Genomic DNA, 27,141 nt, shown 5'->3' with positions numbered 1-27,141 from the left:
CAAAATCCCTAAAAGAGGATGACCAAGACTCAGTAAGGAAAGCCAGATGATCACCAGTAGAGCGGCCTTGACGGAACCCATACTGGTGATCAGATAGAAGGTTGCGAAGTGATACTCGTAGATGTTTAAGAATCTTCCTGTTGAGGATAGATTCAAAAACTTTAGATAGGCAGCAAATTAAAGCAATAGGACGGTAGTTTGAGGGATTAGAACGGTCACCTTTTTTAGGAACAGGTTGAATGTAGGCAAACTTCCAGCAAGAAGGAAAGGTAGATGTTGACAGACAGAGCTGAAAGAGTTTGACTAGGCAAGGTGCAAGCACAGAGGCACAGTTTCGGAGAACAATAGGAGGGACCCCATCAGGTCCATAAGCCTTCCGAGGGTTTAGGCCAGCGAGGGCATGGAAAACATCATTGCGAAGAATTTTAATAGGTGGCATGAAGTAGTCAGAGGGTGGAGGAGAGGGAGGAACAAGCCCAAAATCGTCCAAGGTAGAGTTTTTAGCAAAGGTTTGAGCAAAGAGTTCAGCTTTAGAAATAGATGTGATAGCAGTGGTGCCATCTGGTTGAAGTAGAGGAGAGAAAGAAGAAGAAGCAAAGTTATTGGAGATATTTTTGGCTAGATGCCAGAAGTCACGAGGGGAGCTAGATCTTGAAAGGTTTTGACATTTTCTGTTAATGAATGAGGTTTTGGCTATTTGGAGAACAGAATTGGCATGGTTCCGGGCAGAAATATAAAGTGCATGAGATTCTGGTGATGGAAGGCTTAAGTACCTTTTGTGGGCCACCTCTCTATCATGTACAGCACGAGAACAAGCTGTGTTAAACCAAGGTTTAGAAGGTTTAGGACGAGAAAAAGAGTGAGGAATGTATGTCTCCATGCCAGACACTATCACCTCTGTTATGCGCTCAGCACACAAAGATGGGTCTCTGACACGGAAGAAGTAGTCATTCCAAGGAAAATCAGCAAAATACCTCCTCAGGTTCCCCCAACTAGCAGAGGCAAAACGCCAGAGGCACCTTCGCTTAGGGGGATCCTGAGGAGGGATTGGAGTGATAGGACAAGATAAAGATGTGAGATTGTGATCGGAGGAGCCCAACAGAGAAGAAAGGGTGACAGCATAAGCAGAAGGATTAGAGGTCAGGAAAAGGTCAAGAATGTTGGGCGTATCTCCAAGACGGTCAGGAATACGAGTAGGGTGTTGCACCAATTGCTCTAGGTCATGGAGGATAGCAAAGTTGTAGGCTAGTTCACCAGGATGGTCAGTGAAGGGAGAGGAAAGCCAAAGCTGGTGATGAACATTGAAGTCTCCAAGAATGGAGATCTCTGCAAAAGGGAAGAGGGTCAGAATGTGCTCCACTTTGGAATTTAAGTAGTCAAAGAATTTCTTATAGTCAGAGGAGTTAGGAGAGAGGTATACAACACAGATAAATTTAGTATGAGAGTGACTCTTTAGTCGTAGCCAGATGGTGGAAAACTCGGAAGATTCAAGAGCATGGGCACGAGAGCAGGTTAAGTCATTGCGCACATAAACGCAGCATCCAGCTTTGGATAAAAAAAGAGGATAGAGAAAGTAGGAGGGAACAGGAAAGGGGCTACTCTCAGTTGCCTCAGACACCTGAGTTTCAGTGAGGAAAAGAACATGAGGTTTAGAAGAGGAGAGGTGGTGTTCTACAGATTGAGATGAGATGTGAAGTTTCAAGTTCAGGTTATAAGTAAAGGACAGACCAATGATGTTCAGTGTAGAAGAGGGGGACAGTTGAGTGTCATTGAAGAAGAGGGAATAGTTGTCTCGAAGGTTGTGTCGAGTTGATAGATGGAGGAATTGATTTTTTGAGGCATTGAACAATACCAAGTTTGCTCTGCCCCAATCAGAAATTTTAGAAAGATCAGAAGTCAAGCGTTCTGTGGCTTCCCTGCGTGAAATGTTTACTTCCTGAAGGGTTGGATGTCAATGAAAAGACGTGGAAAGGTGCAGGGTGGTATCATCAGCATAGGAGTGGATAAGACAAGGAGTTTGGTTTAGAAGATCATTAATGAATAATAAGAAGAGAGTGGGTGACAGGACAGAACCCTGAGAAACACCACTGTTAATAGATTTAAAAGGAGAATAGTGACTGTCTACCACATCAGCAATAGAACGGTCAGAAAGGAAACTTGAGATGAAGTTACAAAGAGAAGGATAGAAGCTGTAGGAGGGTAGTTTGGAAATTAAAGCTTTGTGCCAGACTCTATCAAAAGCTTTTAAAATGTCCAAGGTGACAGCAAAAATTTCACCAAAATCTCTAAAAGAGGATGACCAAGACTCAGTAAGGAAATCCAGTGGAGCGGCCTTGACGGAACCCATACTGGCGATTACATAAAAGGTTGTGAAGTGATAAATGTTGAAGAATCTTCCAGTTGAGGATAAATTCAAAAACTTTAGATAGGCAAGAAATTAAAACAATAAGACGGTAGTTTGACGGATTAGAACGGTCACCCTTTTTAGGAACAGGCTGAATGTAGGCAAACTTCCAGCAAGAAGGAAAGGTAGATGTTGACAGATAGAGCTGAACGAGTTTGACTAGGCAAGGAGCAAGCACGGAGGCACAGTTTAGGCAAGCGAGGGCATGGACAACATAATTGTGAAGAATTTTAATAGGTAGTATGAAGTAGTCAGAGGGTGTAGGAGAGAGAGGAACAAGCCCAGAATCGTCCAAGGTAGATTTTTTAGCAAAGGTTTGAGCGAAGAGTTCAGATTTAGAAATAAATGAGATAGCAGTGGTGCCATCTGGCTGAAATAAAGGACGGAAAGAAGAAGAAGCAAAGTTATTGGAGATATTTTTGGCTAGATGCCAGAAGTCACGAGGGGAGTTAGATCTTGAAAGGTTTTTGACACTTTCTATTAATGAAGGAGTTTTTGGCTTGTTGGATAACAGACTTGGTATGGTTCCGGGCAGAAATATAAAGTGCATGAGATTCTGGTGATGGAAGGCTTAAGTACCTTATGTGGGCCACCTCTCTATCATGTATAGCACGAGAACAAGCTGTGTTAAACCAAGGTTTGGAAGGTTTAGGTCGAGAAAAAGAGTGAGGAATGTACGCGTCCATTCCAGACACTATCACCTCTGTTATGCACTCAGCACACAAAGACGGGTCTGACACGGAAGCAGTAGTCATTCCAAGGAAAATCAGCAAAATACCTCCCCAGGTCCCCCCAACTAGCAGAGGCAAAACGCCAGAGGCACTTTCGTTTAAGGGGATCCTGAGGAGGGATTGGAACATTAGGACAAGATACAGATATGAGATTGTGATCGGAGGAGCCCAACAGAGAAGAAAGGGTGACAGCATAAGCTGAAGGATTAGAGGTCAGGAAAAGGTCAAGAATGTTGGGCGTACCTCTAAGACGGTCAGGAATACGAGTAGGGTGTTGCACCAATTGCTCTAGATCGTGAAGGATAGGAAAGTTGAAGGCTAGTTCACCAGGATGGTCAGTGAAGGGAGAGGAAAGCCAAAGATGGTGGTGAACATTGAGGTCTCCAAGAATGGAGAGGATCAGAATGTGCTCCACTTTGGAAATTAAGTAGTCAAAGAATTTCTTATAGTCAGAGGAGTTAGGTGAGAGATACAGCACAGATAACTTTAGTTTGAGAGTGACTCTGTATTCTTAGCCGGATGGTGGAAAACTCTGAAGATTTAAGAGCGTGGGCACGAAAGCAGGTTAAGTCGTTGCGCACATAAACGCAACATTCAGCTTTGGATTGAAAATCAGGATAGTGAAAGTAGGAGGGAACAGAAAAGGGGCTACTGATAGTTGCCTCAGACACCTGAGTTTCAGTAAGGAAAAGAAGATGAGGTTTAGAAGAGGAGAGGTGGTGTTCTGCTGAATGAAAATTAGATCTTAGACCGCGAATGTTGCAGAAATAATGAAAAAAAAAGTTGAGGCTGGCGTCAAGACACTTAGGGTCGTCGACAGAAAGGCAGTCCGACCTGGGGACATTTATGGTCCCCTCCCCAGATGGGGACTCCGAGGCTGGTGTAGGAGTCGCCATGATAATTTTGAAATTTTTGAGTGAAGGGTGTGTGTGTGTGCTTGTAGTCTTGTGTGGAGGAAGAGAGTTGTCTTTAGAGGGCAGGCTGTGACTTCCCCCTTGTGTTGTGAGGCACAATGGGAAACAATCAATATGGTCACACCTGTTCTTAATGATAAGTTCACAGCACCCCCTGATCCAGTGCTTTACACCTCACTGGGAGTAATTATCGTTTCGGCAGGTGCCTCCTACCTCCTCCTATGCTATGGTTCCTATCATGCAAAGTCTGTTTTCCAACTAGCCAAAAACTCCTTTACTGAAAAAAAAAAAATGTCAAAATCTCTCAAGATCTAACTCCCCTCCTGACTTCTGCCACTTAGCCAAAAACATCTCAAATAACTTTGATTCTTAATCTTTCTCTCCTTTATTTCACCACTGCCATCTCATCTATTTCTAAAGCTTAACTCTTCGCTCAAACCTTAGCTAAACACTCTACCTTGGATGATTCAGGGTTTGTTCCTCCCTCTCCTCCAGCCTCTGATTACTTCATGCTACTCATTAAAATCCTTTGCAATGATGTTAAACTTTAGGAAGGCTTGTGGACCTGATGGGGCCCCTCCCACTGTTCTCCGGAACTGTGCCTCTATGCTTGCACCTTGCCTAGCGAAACTCTTTCAACTATGTCTATCAACATATACCTTTCTTTCTTGCTTGAAGTTTGCCTTTATTCAGCCTGTTCCCTAAATAAAGGGTGACCATTTTAACCCCTCAAACTACCGTCCTACTGTTTTAATTTCCTATCAAGAGGTTTTGAATCTATCGTCAACAGGAAGATTCTTAAAAATCTATCACTTTACAATTTTTTTATATGATCGCCAGTGTGGGTTCCGTCAAGGCCGCTCTACCGGTGATCTTCTGGCTTTCCTTACTGACTCTTGGTCATCCTCTTTTAGAAATTTTAGTGAAACTTTTTGCTGTTGCCTTAAGACATAACAAAAGCTTTTGATAGAGTCTGGTACAAAGCTTTGATTTCCTAACTACCATACGGCTTGTATCTTTCTCTCTGTAACTTCATCTCAAGTTTTTTTTCTTACAGTTCTATTGCTGTTTGGTAGACGGTTATTCTCATAAATTTATTAACAGTGGTATTCCTCAGGGTTTTGGCCTGTCAGCCATTCTGTTCCTCTTATTCTTCATTGATCTAAATCAAACTTCATGTCCTATCGACGCCTACGCTGATGATATCACCCTGCACTTTTCCACGTTTTTTTTTTTTTTTTTTTTTTTTTTTAGACGACGTCCACTCCATCAGGAAGTAAACAGTTCACGCAGGGAAGCCACATAACGCCTGTCTTCTTATCTCTTCTTAACTCAACACAAGCTTCCAGACAAGTATCCCCTCTTCTTCAGTGACACTCCACTCTCCCCTATTCTACACTGAACATCCTCGGTCTGTCTCTTACTTTAAACTAAACTATAAACTTAACATGTCATCTTTAGCTAAAACAGCTTCTATGTCTTTTTGTTGAGTCGTCTCTGCCAGTTTTTCTCATCTCTTCTCCCTTAAGCTGCTATGTACAGAAGCGTTATCCATTCATGTATGGAGTATGCTTCACATTTATGTGGAGATTTCATTCATACCGCTCTTTCATACAAGGTGGAATGAAAATGTTTCCGTCTTTTCAACTGCTCTCCTCTATCTGACTGTCTTCAGCCTCTTTCTCATCGCTGAAATGTTGCATCTCTTGCTATCTCCTACCGCCATTTTCATGCCAACTGCTCTTCTTGCTAACTGCATGCCTCCCATATTCTCGTGGCCTCGCTGCACAAGACTTTCTTCCTTCTTTCATCCCTATTTTGTCCACGTATCTAATGCAAGAGTTAACCAATATTCTCAATCATTCATCTTTTTCTCTGGTAAACTCTGGAACTCCCTAACTTCTTATTTATTTCTTCCTTCCGATGACGAACTTTTTTAAGAGGGAGGTTTTAAGACAAGGGGGATGGCACTCTTTTTTTTTTTTTTTAGCAATTTCATTGCTCTCGGAAGGTGCCTCTCATATACACATACACACAAAAAAAAAAAAAAAAAATGTGCAACTCTATTTTTCAACATCAATATTATATATATTTTTGTAAAATGTATTGTGTTCACATGCATGTATGATCCTTGCAATTAACTCGAATGTCACCGCTACCACCAATATCGTGCTTGTAATATTGCATGCAAGATTTAGGCCTATTATTATACGAGTGATCACAAGCGTGATATTAGAAACTGACAATTTTCGATATTCAATTTACGAAAATGAATATCAGTACAAACAAAACAACTTATACATGTCGATGCATACTTCAAGTAAATGTTTCCATGTTTACAGACACACACCATATATGAAAATGTTATACAAACATGATAAATTTAATGTATAGAAACCCGGACACATCACTGGAAGCCAATGCAGGATGTAATAGAAAATAGGAAGATAACATAAGAACATAAGATAAGAAAATAAGAAAAACTGCAAGAAGCAATCAGGCCTACACGTGGCAGTCTCTGAATGACACATACCTACCTATTTCCACCTATCTTCCCCATCCATTAATTTGTGTAATCTTCTTTTAAAGTTCCTTAATAACTCAGCGCTGACAACCTGATTACTGAATCCGTTCCATTTACTAGCCACTCTATTTGAGAACTAATTCCTTCCTATCTATTTCTTGAAGTAAATTTTTTCAAGTTTGAACACGTTATTTATTGTTCTATCCTGATTACTTGTCCTGAGAATATTGCTTATGTCCTCCTTGTTATAACAACTATACCACTTAAAAATTTGTATGAGATCCCCTCTTATCTTACGTCACTCTAAGGAATGTAAATTTAATAGCTTCAGTCTCGTTCCGTAAGGAATACCCCTCATCACTAGCATCCTTGTAGCCATTCTCATTTGTACTGATTCTAATAGACCTATATCCTTCGTGTAATGTGGGGACCAGAACTGTCTAGATGAGGTCTGACCAGCACCAAATATAACAAATATTACTTCGACACTTCTAGTTTTAGCACTCCTAAAAATACCGGATTTGCCCTATTTCTACGCTCTATATATTGTTTTCGTAGACGGAGATCAGAGTTAACTAAGACTCCTTTTTTTTTTTTTTTTGAACTTATCAGAGCTTCGTTGTTTATTGTGTGGGTTACGTCAGTTACTTTGGGTTTCTTAATATTAAATTGCATTTGCCATCTGTCTGTCTATTCATTCATCCTATCCAAATGTGTCTGCAAGGCAATGTCTACCGAATCTGACCTAATTAATCTACTTATCTTCGTGTCATCCGCAAAGCTATTAACATCACTACTAATGCTACTATCCAAGTCATGAATACATATTAAAAACAGAATCCATAAAATTGATCCCTGTGCCACACCACTAGTTTCTTGAACCTATTCGGATTTAGATCCGCTTATTACAACTCTCTGCCGCCTGCCGCCTAACCACCACCTTATCCAAACTAACACCTGCCATCTATTCCATGCGTCCTAATCTTTCTCAGGAGCCTCTGATGGAGTTTTTTTTGTCGAACGCTTTACTAAAGTCCAGGTTTAGGATGTCATAACAATCACCAGTATCTGGCACCTCATAAACTTTACTATCAAAAACTCTACAAGTTCGTAAGGCAAGATTTTCCCTTTGTGAAGCCATGCTATGACTGATTTATCAAGTTACGCTTTTCTAAATGCTCCCTAATGTACATTGCTATTATTGAATCCATTATTTTACCTACAATTGAAGTTAAGCTGACAGGTCGATGATTAAACGCTAACGTTTAATCTCCTTTTTTAACGATGGGTACTACATTAGCCTTCCTTCACAATACCGGTATATCTCCTGAGTCTAAGAATTTCCTAATGACAGAAACTAGCGGTTCACTAATAACCATTTTTGTGTGGTAACCTCTAACTTACCTCCCGTTAGAGTTACCATAAAGCTACAAAATCTCTTTACTCACCAAGTGCTGCTACTACACTTTCAACACTAAGCCCAGATTACCGAGTGATTAGACCATGGGTTTAAAGTGGGGTAAACGATAAACACAGCTCAGAAAAGCTATAATTAATAATAATAATGATAATTATCATTATTACTATTATTCTCATTCCAAATACTCATGCAGCTAACCATAAACAATAACTCCATACCATAACATAAGTTCAATGAAAATTCAAAGGCAAATTCAAATGCACTGATAAATTAGTAAGTCTTTTTGTCTCATTAAATGTACGTTAATGTACTTTATCAGGGACATTAGGTAACGCATCAATTTTTCATCAAACACATGAATGCACATACATCATAGTCACATTATAAAATAATCAAACACAACATGCAAAATCAAAACCAATAAAATACTTCGTCACTACATGCGAAGGACCACAGAAAATGTCACAAATCACAATCCAGTATTAAATCAACACATTAACCACATAAAATATATGAAATATCACAGTATAATGAACACATATAAAATCGAGACACTTAAGGGGCATAGGAAAAATGATCAAAGTATTACTTACGACCAGAGCGAGGCGGAAAACGACTGGTAGCCTCATGGTACAGCTGAATGAGTTGCAACTTACAAAAACTCTGACACCACCTATATTGTGTCTCCTACTCAGGTCTTCATGAATCTCCATGTGCTTCCTCCTTATATTCACTTTCATCTACGCGGAGGCAAAATTACATATACTGCTAAATACGTTGCTAGCCTTAAGGTATAAAGTCAAATTAGTTAATACACTCATCTCTTTCTTTAGTATTCATTATCACCAGAATGTTCGCTCGTCTACTTTTCGTCACCAAGGGCTTAAGATTAATTTTACCCATTTCTTATGTCCATCTAGCGTGCACAAATTTTGGGTCACTAGGTGAGGAGTTGTTTTGCGCCCGAAAGATTAATCGCGTGCCGGTAGTTCATTAAGAAGCTTTTAGTCCACTCTAGTTCGTCCTAGTCCTCTGTAAATCATCTACACCCATTCCTACACCTGCACCTTCGTCGTGCTCACGAACAAGGCGGGCATTGTCCTGCGGAATGCGAGGAACTGGGTCGGTGTGGGCAGTGCTGGGACTGACGTTACGGACGGCGTCATATATATGACAATTGCATTCCTTAAATAGTCTAGGATATATTTCGTCTGGTCCTTGTAACTTGATTTTTTTTTCAGCCTATTTATCTCCTGTTCTACTATCTCCTTAGTTATGAAAGTATCTATCAACTTCTCGTTCTCTTCTGCTCTAAAAATTTATTCACTATCCGCATTTCCTGCATGTTTTCCTGTGTGAAAATAAGATAATTTTAGCGGGAAACTTAATATAATGCTGGAATCGTATTACAATACTAAAAATTTAATATTCTAAGGAATATTTACATCTGGGAGGGTTGGTACTGCAGAGTTCAGCTGATGTGGCCTATGTGAAAAGTAATCATTATTATTTTATCTGTTTATTTATTTATTTATTTATTTATTTCATTTTACTTTATTTATTTATTTAATTATTTATTTATTCCCCGAGCAGAGCGAGAGGTTTCTGATTTTGTTACTGCACATTTCTACAACCCACTGTTCCGCCTATTGCCCTGGAGGGTACAACGATGATTTGGCCAGGAACACCTTTTGTTGTCCATCGCATATAAAAACTGCAATGTCAGTCTCGAAACATCTACTGTATCTTTCTTTTATTATGTCATTTCTTCGTAAGACTCACTGTTTTGCCTTATTTGGCATTTTTCGATTTATCCGCATGTAAGCAAAGGTTTCTGCCATGTGACTCGCGTTTCTGCCTTGTAACTATCGCTCATCACTATAGATGGAGCTCGAGCGCTCAAAATGTGAGATTTATTTGCCATAACTTCATATACGGATAGACAGTTTTGGTTGACACCATCAGACTCAGCAGTTACTGTAGAATCAAGATGTATTATATATATATATATATATATATATATATATATATATATATATATATATATATATATATATATATATATATATATATATATATATATATATATATATATATATAAATAAATAAATAAATAAAATGAAAAAAAAAACATAAAGAAAATGGTATTACGACGAGTTGAACAGTGAAGATGTAAAAAAAAAATGTTAATAACATCTTTTACTTATGCTCGCTATTTTCAACAATTAATCATTGAATGCTGATATATATTATTACATTAAGTAGGAAAAACTCTCCTGAACAGGATAGTGTAATCAAAATGCAGATAAATTTCCACATATTTAAAACACATAGTCATCTATTTATGTCACTCGCTGCAACCATCACGGCGGCGCGACACTTCGCGTGGCGTGTGCAGGCGGGCTCTATGTACGACCAGACCTGCGACGCATCTAAAAATTAGAACTCCCAGCCGCTGGGGGAAGGTCCTTTAAGTTGCTTCGCAGCTTAAAACATCTGTTGCCTTGTTTGTTTGTTTGTTTATTTATTTATTTATTTTTTTTATTTATTTTTATTTATTTTTTTTTGTACAAGACATCTAAAGAACATACCGGCTAGTATCAATACTTACTTCTTCGGTAATGAATATCGAGAGAAGTACTGTTCAACACGTATAAAAAAAAATATCGATATGAGTAACCATGTGATATAAACTGCTATATTTTCTGTTACAACATTAGCTAGTTTGTACATTATAATTAACTCGGCAATGCATAATAATAAGGTTTAGAAGTAATTTCTAACTGCCATCTGACACTTCAGCTTAACCAGCAGTTCCCCATGGTGAGTGCTGGGAAGCAGCGCACCTATCCCTTATCTTACATTAGTGTGTAATACCTTTTACACAGTTTTTATAATCATATATTTATGTATTACTCCCTGGATTGATTTAAAACTTACTAGATATCAATGACGGTAATCGATACCTGGCATTCATAGGAATTCAGTAAATTTATGCAGGTTAGCTGATCAGGAGGAGGCAGTAGACACCTGCCGAAACGATAATTATTCCCAGTGAGGTCTAAAGCACTGTTCAGGGGGTGCTGTGAACTTATCATTAAACCCAGCTGTGATCTCACTGAACGTTTCCCTTTGTGTCTCACAACACAAGGGGGCAGTCACAGCCTGCCCTCTAAAGACAACTCTCTTCCTCCACACAAAACTACCTGGGGACCTGGGGACCATAAATGTCCCCAGGTCGGACTGCCTTTCTGTCGACGACCCTAAGTGTCTTGACACCCCCCTCAACTTTTTCTTCATTAACTTCTGCAACATTCGTGGTCTAAGATCTAATTTTCAATCTGTAGAACACCACCTCTCCTCTTCTAAACCTCATCTTCTTTTCCTCACTGAAACTCAGGTGTCTGAGGCAACTGACAGTAGCCCCATTTCTGTTCCCTCCTACTTTCTCTATCCTCATTTTCAATCCAAAGCTGGATGCTGCGTCTATGTGCGCAATGACTTAACCAGCTCTCGTGCCCACGCTTTTGAATCTTCCGAGTTTTCCACCATCTGGCTACGACTACAGAGTCACTCTCATACTAAATTTATCTGTGCTGTATACCTCTCACCTAACTCCTCTGATTATAAGAAATTCTTTGACTACTTAACTTCCAAAGTGGAGCACATTCTGACCCTCTTCCCTTTTGCAGAGATCTCCATTCTTGGAGACTTCAATGTTCACCACCAGCTTTGGCTTTCCTCTCCCTTCACTGACCATCCTGGTGAACTAGCCTACAACTTTGCTATCCTCCATGACCTAGAGCAATTGGTGCAACACCCTACTCGTATTCCTGACCGTCTTGGAGATACACCCAAAATTCTTGACCTTTTCTTGACCTCTTCTTTTCTAGACCCTTCTGCTAATGCTGTCACCCTTTCTTCTCCGTTGGGCTCCTCCGATCACAATCTCATATCTTTATCTTGTCCTATCGCTCCAATCCCTCCTCAGGATCCCCCTAAGCGAAGGTGCCTCTGGCGTTTTGCCTCTGGTAGTTGGGGGGACCTGAGGAGGTATTTTGCTGATTTTCCTTGGAATGACTACTGCTTCTGTGTCAGAGACCCGTCTTTGTGTGCTGAGAGCATAACAGAGGTGATAGTGTCTGGCATGGAGGCGTACATTCCTCACTCTTTTTCTCGTCCTAAACCTTCTAAACCTTGGTTTAACACAGCTTGTTCTCGTGCTATACTCGTACATGATAGAGAGGTGGCCCACAAAAGGTACTTAAGCCTTCCATCACCAGAATCTCATATACTTTATATTTCTGCCCGGAACCATGCCAAGTCTGTTCTCCAACTAGCCAAAAACTCCTTAATTAACAGAAAATGTCAAAACCTTTCAAGATCTAGCTTCCCTCGTGATTTCTGGCATCTAGCCAAAAATATCTCCAATAACTTTGCTTCTTCTTTCCCTCCTCTATTTCAACCAGATGGCACCACTGCTATCACATCTATTTCTAAAGCTATACTCTTCGCTCAAACCTTTGCTAAAAACTCTACCTTGGACGAGTCTGGGCTTGTTCTTCCCTCTCCTCCACCCTCTGACTACTTCATGACACGTATTAAAATTCCTCGCAATGATGTTTTCCATGCCCTCGCTGGCATAAACCCTCGGAAGGCTTATGGACCTGATGAGGTCCCTCCTATTGTTCTCCGAAACTATGCCTCCGTGCTTGCACCTTGCCTAGTCAAACTCTTTCAGCTCTGTCTATCAACATCTACCTTTCCTTCTTGCTGGAAGTTTGCCTACATTCAACCTGTTCCTCAAACTACCGTCCTATTGGTTTAATTTCCTGCCTATCTAAAGTTTTTGAATCTATCCTCAACAGGAAGATTCTTAAACACCTATCACTTCACAACCTTCTATCTGATCACCAGTATGGGTTCCGTCAAGGCCGGTCTACTGGTGATCTTCTGGCTTTCCTTACTGATTCTTGGTCATCCTCTTTTAGAGAATTTGGTGAAACTTTTGCTGTTGCCTTGGACATATCAAAAGCTTTTCTTATTCATTAATCAAAAGCTTCTTATTCATTATTGATCTTCTAAACCAAACTTCTTGTCCTATCCACTCCTACGCTGATGATACCACACTGCACTTTTCCACGTCTTTTCATAAACGTACAACTCTTCAGGAGGTAAACATATCACGCAGGGAAGCCACAGAACGCTTGACTTCTTATCTTTCTAAAATTTCTGATTGGGGCAGAGCAAACTTGGTATTGTTCAATGCCTCAAAAACTCAATTCCTCCATCTATCAACTCGACACAGCCTTCCAGACAACTATCCCCTCTTCTTCAATGACACTCAACTGTCGCCCTCTTCTACAATGAACATCCTCGGTCTGTCCTTTACTTATAATCTGAACTGGAAACTTCACATCTCATCTCTAGCTAAAACAGCTTCTATGAAGTTAGGTGTTCTGAGACGTCTCCGCCAGTTATTCTCACCCCCCCAGCTGCTAACTCTGTATAAGGGCCTTATCCGTCCATGTATGGAGTATGCTTCACATGTCTTGGGGGGTTCCACTCACACTGCTCTTCTAGACAGGGTGGAATCAAAAGCTTTTCGTCTCATCAACTCCTTTCCTCTAACTGACTGTCTTCAGCCTCTCTCTCACCGCCGCAATGTTGCATATCTATCTGTCTTTTACCGCTATTTTCATGCTAACTGTTCTTCTGATCTTGCTGACTGCATGCCTCTCCTCCTTCCGCGGCCTCGCTGCACAAGACTTTCTTCTTTCTCTCACCCCTATTCTGTACACCTCTCTAACGCAAGAGTTAACCAGTATTCTCAATCATTCATCACTTTCTCTGGTAAACTCTGGAACTCCCTGCCTGCTTCTGTATTTCCACCTTCCTATGACTTAAACATATTCTAGAGGGAGGTTTCAAGACACTTATTCATCAATTTTTGACCACTGCTTTGACCCTTTTATGGGACTGGCATTTCAGTGGGCATTTTTTTTTTATTAGATTTTTGTTGCCCTTGGCCAGTGTCCTTCCTACATGGAAAAAAAAAAAAAATAAAATAAATAAATATATATATATATATATATATATATATATATATATATATATATATATATATATATATATATATATATATATATATATATATATATATATATATATATATATATATATATATATATATATATATATATATATATATATATATATATATATATATATATATATATATATATATATATATATATATATATATATATATATATATATATATATATATATATATATATATATATATATATATATATATATATATATATATATATATATATATATATATATATATATATATATATATATATATATATATATATATATATATATATATATATATATATATATATATATATATATATATATATATATATATATATATATATATATATATATATATATATATATATATATATATATATATATATATACCGGCGCGCGGGAGCTGGGGGAAGGCATCATCTTGTTATTACACTATTAATTGGCATTATGCAGTATGCAAATATTTTAGTAAAAATCAAACTGCCAGGCGCCATTTTCTTTGAATTATAATCATCATTGTTTTTTTCATTGTCACGCAAACCACAATAAGGCATGACGTCCGCATGGCAAATTACGCTGGTTGGTTTAACTTTACTGAGATGGTCCTGCTTTGCATCAAGGGAGAGGAGGGACACATTCCATTTGGGACCGCTGGTGAATAAGATCGTGCAGCAGCACCTGAAAGGATGTAATATTGTCCTTTTAAGTACAGCGGATGATTCACCACTCATTACCGAAATAGCATGGTGAGTAACTTTATATAATTTATAAGACAAAATATTTTAAGCAGAACGTTAAATGAAAAAAAAGGATATATATATATATATATATATATATATATATATATATATATATATATATATATATATATATATATATATATATATATATATATATATATATATATATACATATATATATATATATATATATATATATATATATATATATATATATATATATATATATATATATATATATATATATATATATATATATATATATATATATATATATATATATATATATATATATATATATATATATATATATATATATATATATATATATATATATATATATATATATATATATATATATATATATATATATATATATAGGTCAGCGAAGGAGGCCATGTCTGTCATTGAAGCTACATCGATAAATACCGCCCAACTCCGTCAAGCATTGTTGGGAGACTGGAGTACCACCTGCCGGGCACTTGTACTTAACCTGCTAGGCAACAGAAATCCAAGGGAATTGATTGTTGACTCAAGGAATAACGTCACCGAAGTGACACTGAGGTATAGTATATATATATATATATATATATATATATATATATATATATATATATATATATATATATATATATATATATATATATATATATATATATATATATATATATATATAAGACAACTCTTATTTATTTATTTTTTTCTTTATATTTCAAATGAATAATTGACTGATTTCAAATTAAAGTGCCGCAACATCGCGGTCATGTGGCGCCTCTACAAAATGTTAAAAACAACATACATAGTAGGTTAATGTAACAATTCGACCTGCATGATAACACCCATCTTCAGACAACGCCTAAAGCAAGTTATAATTATTATATTCCTATCAGGGTGGTATGTTAATTCAGAATAAAACATAAGTGATAAGTGTCTTGAAACCTCCCTCTTGAAAGAGTTCAACTCATAGAAAGGAGGAAATACAGAAGCAATAAGGGAGGCCCAGAGTTTGTCAGTGACAGGGATGAATGAATGAGAATAATGGTTAAGAAATTAACAAACATAAAATTACATATGATAATATAACCATGCTTAGAAAAAAAAATAATAATAATTTTTCTACATTTTTACAAATTACCAAGTTTTCCAGCAGTCATTAGAATTCATATTAGCTCTACAATGAAGAATTAACGGAGATGTAAATATTCTGAGATCCACTTCGCTAATTTGCTTCATTCGTTAAAGTCTTTTTTTGTATCGTATGATTGAGTTTTACTGTATGTTTCCTGATACTGTAAAAGATGAAGAGTTTGCTGCTGCTCTGCGTCTACAGCTTCATGCTTACAGTAATAATATATATATATATATATATATATATATATATATATATATATATATATATATATATATATATATATATATATATATATATATATATATATATATATATATATATATACATGGTCGTGGTGAGTAGACGTGCCGCGTTTTGCTCCTGCACTTTGCTATTGATCTCGATTTTTTTTTTTTCTTAGGAGGGGCACCGGCAAAGGGACAAAAATTATAATAAGAAAAGGCCCACTGAAGTAACGGTCCCCGAATAAAGTCAAAAGCTAGCGTCAAAACTTAAGTGATAAGTGTCTTGAAACCTCCCTCTTGAAAAAGTTCAACTCATAGGAAGGAGGAAATACAGAAGCAATAAGGGAGGTCTAGAGTTTACCAGTGACAGGCATGAATGAATGAGAATAATGGTTAACTTTTGCACTGGGAATGTTGACATAATAGGGGTGAGGGGAAAAATAAAGTCTTGTGCAGCAGGAGGAGGTATGTAGTTAGCAAGATCGGAAGAGCAGTTAGAATGAAAATAGCAGTAGAAGATAGCAAGAGATGCAACACTGGCAGAGACGACTCAAAACGCCTAACGCCATAGAAACTGTTTTGGCTAGAGATGATATGTGAAGCTTCCAGTTTAGATTATAAATAAAGTGTTGACCGAGGATGTTCACTGTAAAAGATGGGGGACAGTTTAGTGTGTTGAATGAGTTGCGTTTGCCCTGCCCCAATCAGGAATTTTAAAGGGATCATAATTCAGACGTTCTGTGTCTTCCCTAAGTGAACTGCTTACTTCCTGAAGGGTTGGATGTCTACAAAAAGTAGTGGAAAAGTGCAGGGTGGTATCATCAGCGTAAGAATGGATAGGACAAGAAGTTTGGATTAGTAGATCATTGATGAATAATAGGAAGATAGTGGGTGAGAGGACAGAACCCTGAGTAACACCACTGTTAATAAACTTAGGACAAGAAAAGTGACCGTCTACCACGGCAGCATTAGAACGGTCAGAAATTAAACTTGAGATAAAGTTACAGAGAGAAGGATAGAAGTCGTAGGAGGGTAGTTTGGAAATTAAAGCTTTGTGCCGCACTCTGTCAAAAGCTTTTGATATGTTTAAAGCAATAGCAAAATTTTCACCAAAGTCCCTAAAAGAAGAAATCACTAGTATAACAGCCTCGTTGGAACACATATTGGCGATCAGGTAAAAGGTTGTGAATGATAGATGTTTAAGAATCTTCCTGTTGAGAATATATTAAAAAAAAAATTTCAAGAGGCAGGAAATTAAAGCAATATGACGGTAGTTTGAGGGACTAAAAGGATCAGGCTGAATGTAGGCGAACTTCCAGCAAAGTAAATGTTAATAGACAGAATTAGAAGAGTTTGACAAAGCAAAGAGGAAACACTGTGAATAAGAAAACAGAGGTACCAGCCCATACTAACTACGTCAAGACAGAAGGAAGATCTAAAAAGCTAACAAACAGGAGGCACAGTTTCAGAGAACTACAGGAAGACTCCACCAGATCCATAAACATTCCGAGGGTTAATGCCAGTGTGGGCATGAAAAAACATCACTGTGAAGGATCTTAATGGGTAGTATGAAGTAGTCAGAGGTTGGAGGAGAGGGAGGAACAAACCCTGAATCATCCAATGTAGAGAGTGCGGCAGAGGCTTGAACGAAGAATATAGCATTATAAATAAATTATATGGCAGTGGTGTCATCTGGTTGAAATAAAGGAGGGAAAAATTATGAAGCATATTGGAAATTTTTGTGGGACTATGTGCCAGAAATCACGAGAGGAGTTAGATCTTGAAAGATTTTGAAACTCTAATAATGAAGGAGTTTTGGGTCATTGGAGAACAGACTTGGCATGATTCCAGCCAGAAATATAAAGCGCAAGAGATTCTGGTGATGGAAGGTTCAAATACCTTTTGTGGGCCACCTCTCTATCATGTATAGCACAAGAACTGGCTCTGTTAAACCAAGGTTTGGAAGGTTTAGATTGAGAGAAAGAGTGGGGAATGTACGTTTCCATTTCAGCCACTGTTATCTCTGTTATGCGCTTAGCAAAGTCAAAGGCTAGTTCACTAGGATGGTTTGTGAAAGGAGAGGAAAGCCAAAGCTGGTGGTGAACAATGAAATCTCCAAGAATAGAGGTCTCTGCAAAAGGGAAGAGAATCAGAAAAAAAGCCATGCGTAATTTAGACCGAGAAAATGGGAGATTATAAGACTCTCCACCAGGAGAGGCAAAATTGACGCCAACAAATTCCAAATGCCGACAATGGAGTGCCCTAGGTGTTGTTAGATCCTTTGTAGAGACACTTGTAAAGTGTTCAACAAACAGGTCGGCAACTATCTTTGAGTTTGTCACCGTGCTTCCATCATGGGATAAAACAGGTGGGGGAGGAGCAGAGTACGTCCCAGATATTTTGTGGAGCCTGTTGAGGACCTAGGTGAGTGGTGTGCGAACTGTGATGGAAGAGACATAACTCTTCTAAGTCTCCTGCCAAGCCCTCTTTAAGGTGCGGCAGGCACGGGAACTCGCTCGTCGAAAAGGCTCCAAATAATGGAGGTCCCCACGATGCCGTCGAAGGCGAGAAAAGGCGGCACGCTTTTCTTGAACAGCGGTAGTACGATCCGCATTCCACCATGGAAAGGGACGTTTAAGAAACTGGCCAAAGGTCTTAGTGATGGACTGAATAGCAACGGAGTGCAAGACATCAGTGAAGTATGTTGCAACCTCATCACAGTTTCCTATCTCATCCATTGAGTGGGCATGGGTGCTGAGATCTTTAAATAGGTACCAATCCGCCTCATCTAGCCGCCATCGGGAAGGTAGTGACTGTGGTGCAGAATCAGTTGATCCCAATAAAATTTTGAAGTGATCGCTTCCATATAGGTCTGGTAAAACTTTCCATTTAAAATCAAGAAAAGAATTAGATGTACAGAGAGAGAGATCTATTGTTGTAAAAAGTACCGGTTTGACCGTGGAAAGTGGAAATCCTCGATAAAAGAAACGATTAAAAGACCACGAGGCTTGACAGCGTCATCATCTCCACAAAGGATGGCGAACATTGAAATCACCCAATAAAAGAAGAGGACAGGGAACAGCATTTAAAAGGTTATCAAGCTAATTCCTTTCAATAGGATTAATGGAAGGCAGATACAGACTGCACAATGTATAAAAGCGATTAATAAAAACCTTAACAACAACAACCTGTTGCGGCGAATTAATTTTTAGGTGGATAAAAGGAATATCATTGCAAATAAAGATGGCAGTGCCACCGTGATGTCCCTGACCAGGAAATGGAGTGGGGAAGAAAGCTTTATAGCCAGGAGGACCAAAGTGAGTTGATTCTCCGAGCATTGTCTCTTGCAAACAAATGCAAACAGGAGAACCTAGAGATCAACGCCCGGAGCTGCTCCCAGGAGGCACATAAACCGAGACAATTCCACTGCAGGATCTTGAATTTTACTATTCTGATGGGTTTTCAGGGAAGCCACAGAGAGAAGCTTCCTTTTGCCAATCTGACTAGTTACCTTACTCGGCAGGCGAGACTTATCTGACCCTTCGTTACTTATAGGCGCAAAAACCTGAGGTTGTGTAACTAGTGTGGGAATAGCTACCCGCACACGACTCTCCGAAACTACTGATGAAATCAAGAGGAGGAGGATTCCTCGACAAAAACGTACCGTGGAAAAGAACTTACTTGGATGACGGGCAGAGAAACCCTCTATATCCATATCTGAACTGGATGAATCACTTTGATTGGTAACGTCTGGATCAGGATCATCTGACGTTCCCAAAGGGATTTTCCTAGGGGTACGCCGGTTGAGTCGAGGGACTGAGGAAAAAGCAGGACTGACGAAAAAGCGTGGAAGAATTATTAGTATGTTGCTGTGATGGCTTAAAAGTTTTGGAAGTCGTTCGTGGTTGGGAATCGATGGGGGTGTGGACTTCGAGAATATGTACTTTTGTACGAGGAGTCTGTGGTGTAACTGGTGAAGATGCGGTAGAGGGCTTTGCTGAAGATGTAGTGGAGTTGAAGATGCAGAGGAGGTGACACTTCCAAAACAGAAAACCTGTTGCAGACGGTAACTGAGGGAGCGACATTCTCACAGGAACAGGAAGAAACAAATGATGGTTAAGAGAGGCGAGGTGTTGCAATCTTGTTACCTGTGGTAGCGACATTCTCACAGGAACGGGAAGAAGCAATTGATGGTTAAGAAAAGCGAAAAGGCGTTGCAACCTTGTTACCTGTGCTAGAGGTAGAGGAACTAAAGTGGAGAGAGAGGGCGTATGTATTTGTCCCACCATCTTTCTGCCTAAAAAGAAGTTCCCGTCTGGCACTACCAAGACTAATGAATTGATAATTAGTCAGTTGAAGGATGTCCTTCTCAAGGCGATACCTCTTACACTATCGAGAGCGTAGTGGATGAGCTTCCCTGCAAAAGAAATAAGGGTCTGATTCGCATTGAGGAATAGGGTGGGAGTCAAAGGCAGAGCGGTGACCATACAAGGGAAGACTTGTACAGTTCTTCCTCCCGTGATCAAACTCGTAACACCAGTAACATTGTAATGGACGATCGATGAAAACCTTTAATGGGAGAAACAGAGGACCGATCTTAACACGGTCATGGAGAAAACAACCATAGAATGTGAGCATTATCATATTACCATTGCCTTTAATCTTGGCTAATCGTTGAACATTATCTGGACATAACTGAAGGATGTAATCTGAGAGTTCGTACAGGTCCTGGTTGTAAATGGGTCCTTTACAGTAAATAAATGTTCGGTGTGGCTTGAGGGATTAAAAAAACTTCATCAGAAGGGCATGGTAGATGGAGGAGCATCATCGCCTTTAGCTCGGATCAAGACACCTTTGCCATATTTATTGACGTTACTTGTGGAGAAGTACTCCAATCTCCCTTTCTTGATACTTGGCAGCGTTAATAAAGTTTCCTTGACCTTCCCTAAAATATGCTGCAAACCATTAAGGTGTAGATAGGTGGCAAACTTCGGGAGCTCGTTCTTCAGCATCATCAAAGACATTAGGACAATAAACATAATCAATAATATTCATGTAGGCATAGACATTAATGATCATAACCCAAGGCGTCTTTCACCTTGGGAAACAGCAGCAGGGGGGGGTACGAGCTCTCGCCTCCACAACACCATCACGATCAGAGAGTGATGTCTCAAGGGCCTGGTCGACCGCCCCTCGAGAATCAAAGGAGTTTTTATATTTACCCATATGGATACTATAAGAATAAATTTGCTCCAGGGACCAAGGGAGGTCGCCTATTAGGGCAATGAAGGGAGCGAGCGCTGGCCACCATGAACAGGTTACCTCGTCCCCATGGAGGCTACTCATTTTATAAAGTTGTCCACAAGGGAGCTAAAACCTCCCCCCCACAACGCATCCCAGCCCAGGCACCCAACTATCCAACACAGGACGACCTCAAAAGGTGGCCTCTCTGGTGAGCCTAACTCTGGGAACCATTTAGTCTTTTCCCTCAATGGCGACCTTGTTAGCATGGAAAGCCATGCCCCTAAGTAGGGCAGAGCAGGGGGCCGAAGCCCCCTTCTACCCTCGCTCGACAGATCATAGGGACACGCAAACTCTCCCACCACTACAAGGCGGTTCCCACTATGGGGGGTGATGAGCACGTAACATTTGTGATAATGTCTGGCACGGAGGCGTACATTCCTCACTTCTCTCGACCTAAGCCTTCCAAACCTTGGTTTTTAACACAACCTGTTCTTGTCCTATACATGATAGAGAGGTAGCCCACAAAGGGTACTTGAGCCTTTCATCACCAGAATCTCATTCGCCTTATCTTTATGTTTTCCAACTAGCCAAAAACTACTTCATTAATAAGAAGTGTCAAAACCTTCCGAGATCTAGCTCCCCTCGTGACTTCTGGCACCTAACCAAAAACAATAACTTTGCTTCTTCATCTTTCACTCCTTTATTTCAAGTTGATGGCACCTCTGCCATCTTGATCTCTTTCTAAAGCTGAACTCTTCTCTCGGAATTTTGCTAAAAACTTTACCTTGGACTATTCAGGCCTTGTTCCTTCCTATCCTCCATCCTCTGCCTACTTATACTACCCATTATAATCCTTCTCAGTTATGTTCTCTATACCCTCGCTTGCCTTAACCCTAAGAAAACTTACGGACCTGATGAGGTCTCTACTATTCTTCTCCGAAACCGTGCCTGCATCTTGCCTATTCAAACTACCTTTTCTTCTTGCTGGAATTTTACCTACATTCAGTTTGTTCCTAAAAAGGGTGACCGTTCTAATTCCTCAAACTACCGTGCTGTTACTTTAATTTCCTGTCTTTCTAAAGTTTTCGAATATATCGTCAACAGGAAGATTTTTAAACATTTACCATCACTTCACAAACTTCTCTCTGATTGCCAGTATGGATTCCGTCAAGGCCGTTCTACTGGTGATCTTCCGGCTTTCCTTACTGGGTCTTGGTCATCCTCTTTTAAAGATTTTGGCGAAAGTTTTGCTATTGCCTTAAACGTATCAAAAGCTTTTGATAGAGTCTGTAACAAAGGCTTGATTTCCAAACTACCCTCCTATGGCTTCTATCCTTTTCTCTGTAACTTCATCTCAAGCTTCCTTTCTGACCTTTCTATTGCTGCTACGGTAGATGGTCTCCTAAATCTATTAACAGTGGTGTTCCTCAGTGGTCTGTCCTGTCACCCACTTTCTTCCTATTATTCATCAATTATCTTCAAAATCCAATTTGCTTTTTCTACCCATACCTACCCTGATGTTACCATCTAGCATTTTCCCACGTCTTTGCCTAGACATCCTAACCTTAGGGAAGTAAGCAATTCACGCAGGAAAGCCACAAAATTTTGGGGACAGAGCAAACTTAGTATTGATCAATGCCTCAAAAACCCAATTCTTCCATCATTCATTTCGACACAACCTTCCAGACAGCTATCCCCTCTTTTTCAATAACACTCAGCTGTCCCCCTCTTCTACACTGAACATCCTCGGTTTGTCCTTTACTTATGATCTAAACTAGAAACTTCACATCTCATCTCTAGCTAAAACAGATTTTATGAAGTTATGAATAAATATTAATAATTGTGTTCCCATTATCACCAAAAATGCAGGTTTGTTTCCATGCAAGTATCTATACATAATAATATGTAAACTCACAGGACAACGTTAGTTCAATCGTCCCTTAGTCTTGTATATCATGTCCATCAGGTAGCCTCGGCTCGATGGATTGTGTCTATGTATATAAGAATCATAGTTATAATTTTATGTATTACATTTAGGTATAAACTGTTGCTTGCTAACTTACTTACTTACTTACACACACACACACACACACACACACACACACACACACACACACACACACACACACACACACACACACACACACACACACACACACACACTGTCATGAACCACTTGGAGTATCAAGTTGCCCCCAGACGCGGCATTTAATAAAGTATTTGATAGTAAATGTGGATTTATAAGCAAGTTAATGACTCAGTTTATAAAATGCAAAAGTAAAGGGGCGAAAATCTTACTCTTATTTACTTCATATATTAGTATACATAATAGTAGTACTTGGGAACACAAAAAGGGAGCACTGAGTGCTCAAACACGAAACATGAAAATAATAATATATCAATCCCGTCAAAAAACCCGACATACGTATAAATAAATAATAATTTTATACCCTAACAGAAGGAACAAGTTAAAGAGAAATACCGGAAAAGTTAAGGTGTTATATTCATGCCATTGGTGTGGAATATAATCTCTAGGAAAGTAGGAGGGAGGTGTGAAACCCTTGATGAATGAGATGGCTCTGCCTATCTTATTTTTTTTTTTTATTTATTTTTTTTTTTTTTGGGGGGGGTGTTGGCCATCACCCAAAATGAGTATTAGGCCATTTTTATATAACTTAATTTAATTTATATTTAATGAAGTTTTAACCTTGTGTTATTTTTAAGGATATTTTTACCTTTATTTATTATTTATTTCATTTTATTCACTTTTTTTTTTTTTTTTAGATATAAAATATGTACACACATTCAGCCCTTCACACACGCATCATTCATATGGGGTATCTAATTCTATCACATAAGCTATTGTCCTTTGTCAGGGCAGGGAAGAGTGAGGGTAACTCACAATCACACATAAGAACATAAAAACATAAGAATATAAGAAATAAGGGAAGCTATAAGAAGCGGCCAGGTTTACACACGGCAGCCCCTGTATGAAATATGCCTACCTATTTCCACCTATCATCCCCATCCATAAACCCGTCTAATTTTCTCTTAAAGCTCCCTAATGTTTTAGCACTAACAACATGATTACTGAGTCCGTTCCACTCATCTACCACTCTATTTGTGAACCAATTTCTTCCTATCTCTTTCTTAAACCTAAATTTTTCAAGCTTGCACCCGTTATTTCTTGTTCTATCCTGGTTGCTGATCCTAAGAATTTTGCTTACATGCCCCTTGTTATAACCCTTATACCACTTAAAGACTTCTATCAGGTCCCCTCTTAACCTACGTCTCTCTAAAGAATGTAAATTTAACGGCTTCAATTTCGCCTCGTAAGGAATACTCCTCATCCCCAGTATCCTTTTAGTCATTCTCCTCTGTATTGATTTTAATAGACCTGTATCTTTCCTGTAATGTAGGGACCAGAACTGCACAGCGCCAAATACAACTTTAATATTACTTCGGGTATTCTAATTTTAACATTCCTAAAAATGAATCCTAACACCCTGTTTGCCCTATTTCTGGCCTCTTTGCATTGCTTTCTTAGACGGAGTTCAGAGCTAATTATAACTCCTAAATTTTTTTTCGTATCCTGAACCTACCAGAGTTTCGTTGTTTATTGTGTACCTACTGTGTGGGTTCCCTCTACCTACGCTAAGTACTTTGCAATTGTTGATATTAAACTGCATTTGCCATCTGTCAGTCCATTCATTCATTCTATATAAATCTGCCTGCAAGGCGATGGCATCCGATTCTGACCTAATTATCTACTTATCTTTGTGTCATCCGCAAATGTACTAACATCACTACTAATTCCACTATCCAAGTCACTGATATATATATAAAAAAAAAAAAAAATGGTCCTAATACTGAGCCCTGTGCCACCCCACTAATTACATGACCCCACTCGGATTTTGAGCCGTTTATTGCAACTCTTTGTCGCCTGTCGCTTAGCTATGACCTTATCCAGCTTAACACCTTCCCATCTATCCCGTGTGCCCTGACCTTTCTCAGGAGCCTCTGATGGGGTACCTTTACTAAAGTCCAGATATAAGATGTCATAACTATCACCATTATCTACTGCCTTGTACACTTTACAGTAAAAGTAAGAAGGAGGAGGCAGTAGACACCTGCCGAAACGATAATTACTCCCAGTGAGGTCTAAAGCACTGTTCAGGGGGTGCTGTGAACTTATCATTAAACCCAGCTGTGACCTCACTGAACGTTTCCCTTTGTGTCTCACAACACAAGGGGGTAGTCACAGCCTGCCCTCTAAAGACAACTCTCTTCCTCCACACAAAACTACAAGCACCTAATAACACACACACCCTTCACTCAAAAATTTTAAAATCATGGCGACTCCTACACCAGCCTCGGAGTCCCCATCTGGGGAGGGGACCATAAATGTCCCCAGGTCGGACTGCCTTTCCGTCGACGACCTTAAGTGTCTTGACACCCCCTCAACTTTTTCTTCATTAACTTCTGCAACATTCGCGGTCTAAGATCTAATTTTCAATCTGTAGAACACCACCTCTCCTCTTCTAAACCTCATCTTCTTTTCCTCACTGAAACTCAGGTGTCTGAGGCAACTGACAGTAGCCCCTTTTCTGTTCCCTCCTACTTTCTCTATCCTCATTTTCGATCCAAAGCTGGATGCTGCGTTTATGTGCGCAATGACTTAACCTGCTCTCGTGCCCACGCTCTTGAATCTTCCGAGTTTTCCACCATCTGGCTACGACTACAGAGTCATTCTCATACTAAATTTATCTGTGCTGTATACCTCTCTCCTAACTCCTCTGACTATAAGAAATTCTTTGACTACTTAACTTCCAAAGTGGAGCACATTCTGACCCTCTTCCCTTTTGCAGAGATCTCCATTCTTGGAGACTTCAATGTTCACCACCAGCTTTGGTTTTCCTCTCCCTTCACTGACCATCCTGGTGAACTAGCCTACAACTTTGCTATCATCCATGACCTAGAGCAATTGGTGCAACACCCTACTCGTACTCCTGACCGTCTTGGAGATACGCCCAACATTCTTGACCTGTTCCTGACCTCTAATCCTTCTGCTTATGCTGTCACCCTTTCTTCTCCGTTGGGCTCCTCCGATCACAATCTCATATCTTTATCTTGTCCTATCACTCCAATCCCTCCTCAGGATCCCCCTAAGCGAAGGTGCCTCTGGCGTTTTGCCTCTGCTAGTTGGGGGGACCTGAGGAGGTATTTTGCTGATTTTCCTTGGAATGACTACTGCTTCCGTGTCAGAGACCCGTCTTTGTGTGCTGAGCGCATAACAGAGGTGATAGTGTCTGGCATGGAGGCGTACATTCCTCACTCTTTTTCTCGTCCTAAACCTTCTAAACCTTGGTTTAACACAGCTTGTTCTCGTGCTATATATGATAGTGAGGTGGCCCACAAAAGGTACTTAAACCTTCCATCACCAGAATCTCATGCACTTTATATTTCTGCCCGGAACCATGCCAAGTCTGTTCTCCAACTAGCCAAAAACTCCTTCATTAACAGAAAATGTCAAAACCTTTCAAGATCTAACTCCCCTCGTGATTTCTGGCATCTAGCCAAAAATATCTCCAATAACTTTGCTTCTTCTTCTTTCCCTCCTCTACTTCAACCAGATGGCACCACTGCTATCACGTCTATTTCTAAAGCTGAACTCTTTGCTCAAACCTTTGCTAAAAACTCTAC

The 27,141-nt window shown here is 39.4% G+C and overlaps 1 protein-coding gene across 1 annotated transcript in view; it reads left to right on the top strand.

The window, feature by feature from the left end:
- The window catches only part of LOC135113849 (glutamate receptor ionotropic, delta-2-like), a 149,656-nt gene that overhangs the window by 10,319 nt on the left and 112,196 nt on the right, over positions 1–27,141 (top strand). The window contains exons 2-3 of the mRNA XM_064029471.1: positions 14,649–14,844; positions 15,220–15,402. Coding sequence (XP_063885541.1) covers positions 14,649–14,844; positions 15,220–15,402 — 379 coding nt within the window. The remainder of the gene's footprint in view (positions 1–14,648; positions 14,845–15,219; positions 15,403–27,141) is intronic.

This window comes from Scylla paramamosain, chromosome 26 (assembly GCF_035594125.1).
Source record: "Scylla paramamosain isolate STU-SP2022 chromosome 26, ASM3559412v1, whole genome shotgun sequence".
Lineage (NCBI taxonomy): Eukaryota > Metazoa > Arthropoda > Malacostraca > Decapoda > Portunidae > Scylla > Scylla paramamosain.
The sequence above is the reverse complement of the archived record's forward strand: the minus strand, read 5'-3'. Positions and strand labels throughout refer to the sequence as shown.